Source organism: Dipodomys ordii, unplaced genomic scaffold, assembly GCF_000151885.1.
Source record: "Dipodomys ordii isolate 6190 unplaced genomic scaffold, Dord_2.0 Scaffold90, whole genome shotgun sequence".
Classification (NCBI taxonomy): Eukaryota; Metazoa; Chordata; class Mammalia; order Rodentia; family Heteromyidae; genus Dipodomys; species Dipodomys ordii.
This window is the reverse complement of record NW_012267306.1, coordinates 11,121,711-11,129,110: the sequence shown is the minus strand read 5'-3', so window position 1 is coordinate 11,129,110 and position 7,400 is coordinate 11,121,711. Positions and strand designations below refer to the sequence as shown.

General features: G+C 40.2%; 1 protein-coding gene across 1 annotated transcript; it reads right to left on the bottom strand.

Moving 5' to 3' along the window:
* Positions 1-2,150: 2,150 nt before the first annotated feature.
* On the bottom strand, positions 2,151-3,389 carry Actl9 (actin-like 9). The gene has a single exon (XM_013026035.1). The coding sequence runs from the start codon at positions 3,387-3,389 to the stop codon at positions 2,151-2,153; it is 1,239 nt and encodes a 412-aa protein (XP_012881489.1).
* Positions 3,390-7,400: the final 4,011 nt, after the last annotated feature.

Sequence of the window (7,400 nt, the reverse complement as noted above, 5' to 3'; positions counted from 1 at the left end):
AGGTGTGTTATACTGCAGGTGGCTCACTCTTCTAATCCTAGATAATCAGGAGATTTAGATCTGAGAATCACTGATTGAAGCCAGTCCAGGCAGGAAAGTCCTAGAAACTTTAGCTTTCAATTAGCTACCAAAGAACATTGGAAGTGGAGCTATAGCTCAAGTAGTACTCGGGATTAGACTTTAGGCCAAGAGTTCAAGCTCTAGGACTGACACACACACACACACACACACACACACACACACACACACACACACACATGCACGCACACAATCTTTGTGTTAAGAAACCTGAAATATAAAGGAACCTTGTATCACCAAAGTATGGTGTGCCTCTTCTAAAATATCACAGATGAGAACATTTGTCTCATGTTTTAGCTGGGAGTGGTTCATGTGGTACATTGTGATATTCAGTCAAGGGCTATCTTTTGCATAGGCTGACCTAGGTACTTAGATTCGTTGTCCAATTGCTTCTGAAACAATTTTGCACAAATTTAATTGTTTAAAACTACTCTTCTTTATTGCCTACAATTCTAGAAAAGTCCGAGCTATATGTCCCTAGGCTATAGAGAAGATGTTGGAGGATCTGTCTGCATTCTTCCTGGAGGCAGCAAGGAAGAACCCAATTCCTTGCATTTCTGCTCCTAGAGACTGTTCTGAATTTTTTCATTATTTTTCCTTATTTTTTTCACTATTTTCCTTATTTTTTCATTTTCAAAGCTAGCAACTACAGACAAGCCTTTCCTACACCCCATTGCTCTGATACTGACTCTTCTCTTCAGGACTCATACTTCAGGCCCACCTTGATAATCCAGGATCATCTCTTTAGATGAAATTCAGCTGATCAGCAATTAGTTCCATCTGCCACTTTGTTTCCCTTTGCCATACAATATTACATATTTACAGGTTGCAAGGATTAGTACGTGGATCTCTTTCAGAGAGGGCCATTATTCTACATAAGTGATACAGTCCATAATGTCTCTTATTTCATAAATTAAATTGCCAGTAGCACTATCTCATATGATGGGATTTTCTCCTACTTTTTACATCCCCCCAAACCTCTATTTTGTTCCAAGAAAAACAGAACTGAAAATTCTTTTTCCTGTATTTAACATCCTCCAATTCTGTCCACTAGATACACAACCAAGCCCACACTCCTTGTGTTGCCTTCATTCTTTGTTCTTCTCTGTCCATGTTCTTTGTATGCCTCTAAGATTAGAATCCAGGACAATAAAGCAATGTATGTTCTCCAGGATAAGAGGATGGCTTTGTATTAATAAACTTTTTATTCATAAATATTGTATTCACAAACTGACAGGGAATTGTAACCCCTTTGTAAAACAACTAATAATAAAAAGATTTTAAAGAAATGAAAGGGGACCCCTTTTATAGCATCTACACTAGACCACTTTGGATATAAGTAAAGGCAGAGATCAAAATTTCATATTTGATGATATTCAGATTAGAGTAGTGAGGTAAAATGCCTTCAACCATTGCCACACTATGTTTGGTACCTGGAAGAAATGAACAGAAGAGTCAGGCCTATCTTCTCCCCTTTTAACCCTTTGCTCAAGTCATCATGGGATACTTGAAGTTGCCTTCACTCTCTAGGTCATCTTGTAGTTCAGTGTTTACCTGAGGTACAGTCCTCTGTCTGGTTTATTCTTTGACCACCTTTCAGAAGCCTATTCTAACTTTTTCCTTGTATCTAAACTCTACATTCATAGACTAGATAGATAGATAGATAGATGTGTGTGTGTCCATGCACACTGCGTGGAAATAAGACCTCTCTATTCTAACTTTTTCCTTCTATCTAAACTCTACGTTCATAGATAGATAGATAGATAGATACATGTGTGTGTGTCCATGCACACTGCGTGGAAATAAGACCTCTCAGACACTTATTTGAATATCTGTATCCACAGCAAGAATGGAATGGGAATTTTAAGTAAGAGTCTCATGTATTATTGGTCATTCCATCCTTAACTACTGGCTCATCATTAGACACGGTGTAATATAGCAGAGTAGATTTGGTATACTGGCACATAGATCCAAAGTGCCCCTCACATTTCACCGTATAATGACCACTACCATAATAGGAATTTTCTTTGACTAGGCTTTACTACCCCGCACTTTTCCATCCCTGTGTCTGCTCAGTAGCATTTGCGGTACACAATGTGGGGACCCTGTTCCTCGTAGTGCTCACGTAGGATCCAGCAGGACTGGAAGGAACGCAGTGAGGCCAGGATGGAGCCTCCAATCCACACAGAGAAGTTTCTGTTGGGCTGGGCTAGCACCACCACCTGTTGCTCTGGGGGCAGAGCCTGCAGCAGCTCTGCCCGGAAACGATTCTCAAATCCTGCGAAGAGAGAAGAGCCTCCACACAGGAGCACGTTGCGGGCAACGTTTTCTCGCAGATCCTGCGGTACCTTGAGGAGGCTCCGTTTGGCCATGGAAGGGAGACCCACCGGCGACAGCCCTGGGATCTCTGGTGGATGGAACAGCAGCTCTGGGCACTGGAACAGCTCCTTGCCCAGAGTGACGGTCCTCCCATCGGGAAGCTTCAGAGATTTCTTGCAGTCCTGCTCTGATTCCTTCTGCTTCTTGAAATCTGAGGCCACATAGCAATACTGGTGCTTGATGTTTTCCACGGTGTCCAGATCTTGTTGCTGAAGTTGGAAGCCAGAGCCCAGGAGCATCTCTGCCAGGAAGGCAGTCAGATGATTGCCAGCCAGGTCCAGGCGCTCGATAGCATTGGGCAGATTGTAGCCCTGAAAGACAGGCACCGTGTAGCTGACCCCATGGCCCGTGTCCACCACGAGCCCACTGATTTTCCCGTGAGCATAGACGGAAAGTACCGACTGGGATGCCACGTACATGCGGGGTGATCGCAGCGACTCGAAGGCCACTTCCACCAGCTTCTCGCGATTGGTGGCAGGGCTGAAGGGCGGGTCGGAGAACAGCAGTGGGTGGTCCTGGGGGGACACTTGGAGGTCATGCTCCAGTACGTGGCGCCAGATGAGCTCGGCTGCGTCCCAGTCCACCACGATGCCACTGCGAATAGGCTGCACTAGCCTCAGCTCTGGATTTAATCGGGCTACCTCTCCAATAAACGTTTCCAGCTCTGTGTGCCCCGTACTGGCCTGTTTCTTGGGTTGACAGCCCATGATGGTAGCCACGGTGTACATGGGTTTGGGATGCCCAGCGAAGCCCACCTTACAGGTACTAGTGCCCATGTCAATGACCACCGCTCCATTCTTTGTTGGCAGCAGGTTGTTGACCTCTGTGCCGGGGGGATTCTTGTTATCCAGGCTTGAGCTGGGGCTCAGATCAGGTCTAGGATGCTCTGAAGAGGTCTGGGGCTCCAGGGCCCTGGGACCTTTGACCTCCATGTCTGAAAGTAGTAGTCTGGAGGGGCTACTTGGGGTGGAAGGGTACAGGAAGAAGGCCTAAGTGACTTCCCTGTGAGCAGAGTGTAAGAAGGACCTGTCGGTGTCTATGACGTCACCCTGACTTCCTGGGCTTCCTGAGGACTTCACAATGTGGGAGAGGGCTTCAGGGTTCTCAACTATTGAGCATTATTCACAATGTAGCTGATTTGAAGAAGAGCCTCTGACTCCCTTTTCTAATTTGAGAACTCCTTTCTAGCACGTCACACACAGAATCTCAAGTGCATGTGGATATCTACTACCCCGCACAGAAAATAAGACTTAGGAATCCTTCTCTAGGTTTCTTGCTATGTCTCCTGATAACGTTAATCAATAGCAAACTGTCCACCCTGCCTTTCTGACTTCCTGAAGAAATGGAAGGCTAACATAACATGGAAGTAAGGAAGAGGTATTGTATTGAGAGGTATTGTATTGCCTTAAGACTATTTTCCCCCTCATCTGTTTTCCTATTGCCTGAATTGCTTTCCATTTCCCCTTCCTGTGGAGCAGAAAGTTTTTCCTCCAAATCTCTGTTTCATACCTACATCTCTTGGGAGCCTTCTCTGGTTCACACTCTGTATCTCACTATATGCAGGAGTCCTACCTTCCCTCCAGCAATGCTGTGTCCTTCCTGCTACACAGGGAGATACAGTGGATGTACCAACTGGACACACATGCAATGGATAAAAGAAGGTTATGATATTGTGGGCAATGGATAGCCAGATGTAGCTAAGTGGTGTAGTTTTAGTATAATGTATGAAAAACCCTAGGATGGATTACAACACTAAAGAAAACAATAAAAACAGCGGTTAGGTGACTGGCTTCAAAAGCAAGATGACGTTTTGATGGTCTTTAAATGAGTTGTTAAATAAAAATAAATTAAAATTTTTCTTTGTGTGTGGTTGCATAGGGTGATAATATTGCCAAGGATTTTGTTATTGAATGTTTTGTGCTGGACATATCAAGGAAGTTCAATTTTGCAGTTGTGTCTTGATATGTTCTTCTGCCAGAGAGAGAGGTTTAGTGAACATTTCATTCTTTCATTCATTTTGGGTTTCTGTGATCTAATATATGCTTTTTCCAAATGTTCATTCACTGTGATAATTTGAGCAATTTATTGAGGATTTTTTGGACTGTTTACAACATAGTTAAATGCAAGGAAAGACATCCAAGATCAAGCTGCCATCTGAGTATATTCTTCTGAGTCTTTTTCCTTGGCTTGGAGATGCCCATCTTCTCCCTGACCCTTCACAGGGTTGTCCTTATACATATATCCGTGTCTTAATTGGTTCAAAACCTGGTGTAATGCTCCCATTTAACTTTTTCTTTGTTTTCTTTGTCATATTATTTTGCTAGCACCCTTTCGTTGGATAAGGTGGTTTTATTTTGACGTATCCTTACTCGCATATAATATTATTTAATAAGACTCACAGTGAATAAGTTCTATAGTACTAAATGAGTATCCCTCTATAATCCATAGTAATGCTGTACAATAATAAATGTATGCACTGATAAAGGAAGTACAAAATATACCTCGACCTGAGCTTGAGGCTAAGAAATAAACAGATCCTCCAAGAACTTAGGACAGCCTTGAGAATTGGCTGAGTTTGTGAGATAATGCTGGTGGCGTCAGTGGTGAAGGACTTGATTAACTACATAGTTTACCTATCCATTCATATTATGCAAATCCCTTTACACCTAGCGTTCTTCACATAAAAATAGGAATAGCTATCTTGTACATGTGTTTAATACAATGCAATTTCTCAGGTATATCTATCACAATATCTGTAACTAAATATACTTACCTATCCTTAAGCAGGAACAAATTTAAGTCTGTAACTTTCATTTAAAAATGAATATGGATTTTTTATTCCACTCTGTCATCAGCCCATTTTTTCACTACATTAAAATAGAAATTTCCTCCTAAAATTGGCCAAAGCAGTAGTGTGGAGGATTTGCTTTAGCTATTGGGTATTTTCCAGCATTGTTGGGCCAACTTAAGACCAGTAATGGGAAATAAAAGCCTGAGCTCTGGGATCTAAGCTGCAGGGTATATGTGAGGATGCTTTGAGGCCTTGGCTTTACCTAGCAGACCTGGAAAATGGAAGAAGAGGAAAACACTGAACTCTGGCTTACAACACCCTTTAATGGGAAAGAGGAAAAATAAAACTGTGAAGGAAGATTGTATTACAATATGAAGCTCCAAATCTAAGAAATTCAGGTCTCCTGATATTTAGAGATATAGAAGTCTTAAAACACATGCACAGTACTGAATATTTTATCTAACATCTTGTCAAATTATATGTATGGTTCTAATGCTTTCTATTTTAAAACGTTGTGTATTTAGGTAATGCTACTTTTTCATTCATGTAAATTTAATTTTCATGAAAGGGCCAGAACTGCTTTGCTTTGGTTGAGAATCAGTGTTCATTGATTGTACTGCTCAATTGCATATTCATGTATTTCTTAGGAAGATCTGTATGGTCTAACTTTTTTGTAACCTTAGCCTTTACTTTTAAACAATACTGCATTCCTTATCCATCTTTCTGCAAGAGATATGGCATCATGGAGAGAAAAGGGTAGAAGAAGTAAAATTTGATCATTAAAATCCATGAGAGCAGTATGCCATGTTTATTGCTAGAAAGTTCTGGATGATGTGACATTAGTTTTTGTAAAAAACCTCATTGCATGAAGTTCATGGGCCGTAGGATATACAGATAGTAAAGGAAAGAACCAGAGTAGCAAATTGTTTAAATCATTGCTTCATTTTAACTATGCAGTTCACAAATTGTAAAGGTATCTAACAAACTCACGAAAAAGACAGCATAAACATAGTTCTCCTTCTGTGACTTTAATAATATTATATGTAATGATACATGGTAATTTTTGTGTATGTGTGCTGGTGTTGGGGCTTGAACTACGAGCCCAGGCACTATCTCTGAGCTTTTGTTGATCAGGGCTAGTGCTGCCATTTGAGCCACAGTTCCACTTCCACCTTTTTGATGCTTAATTGGATATAAAAGTCTTACAGACTTTTCCTGCATGGATTGGCTTTAAACAGTGATCCTCAGATCTCAAGGTCTCTGAGATTAACTAGGATTGAGGATGTGAGCCACTACTGCCCAGCTAATAGTACTTTAATTAGAATCCTTGGTGCTTTTGTACTTAAATTTGACATATGCATAAAACATAACAGGTTAATGTTTTTTGGACTGGAAATGTGTTCCTTCTTATCTAATCTTAGGCAGTTAGACTGCGGCTGGAATTACAGTAGCTGACTTTTATCTTCTTTTTTTTTAAACTATCTTGGTGCTTGTCTAGTTTCTATCATCAGTTCACATACCACTAAACTCAAAAAGACATCGTCATACCCTTTTGTCTTTAAGGCATTTCTTTCTAGATTTTTTTAACAGTGAAAAATGTACTCTCTCCTCTCTTAAAAATTCAACTCTCATTTGTTCCTTTTGCATTCTAACATACCAAAACCATCCTGCAATTTTGCATCAAGTAATATTTGCTTACCTCTTATTTTTCTGTTTCTAGTAGCACCTTTAGTCATATTGTCATTCCCTTCTTTTCCGTACAGACATTCTCATTTGTCATTCTTTTCTTTATAGATTTCAATATTGCCATTGATTCCCATCTCAGGTTTAAAAATGAAGTTGAATGTTATACTTTGATATGTGTACTGCCTCCATGAAAATTCTTATTTTTTTATAATTTGATTATTTAAAAAATGTCAATAGGTCAAATTCAAAGGAAGTAGTCAGAAAAACAGTAATGATACTATTCTGGGCTTAATTTTTTAATATTAAAAAGATGAAGATCATAGGAAAGATTATGGGAAGAAAGTGGACATATTTTATTTTGAAATTGATGTAGTTTTCTTTGGAAAAAGATATCTCAAGAAATTAAAATCAAAATGCACCAGGTCTCCTTAGTAGATTAAGAAGCACAAATGTTGATCAAAATTTT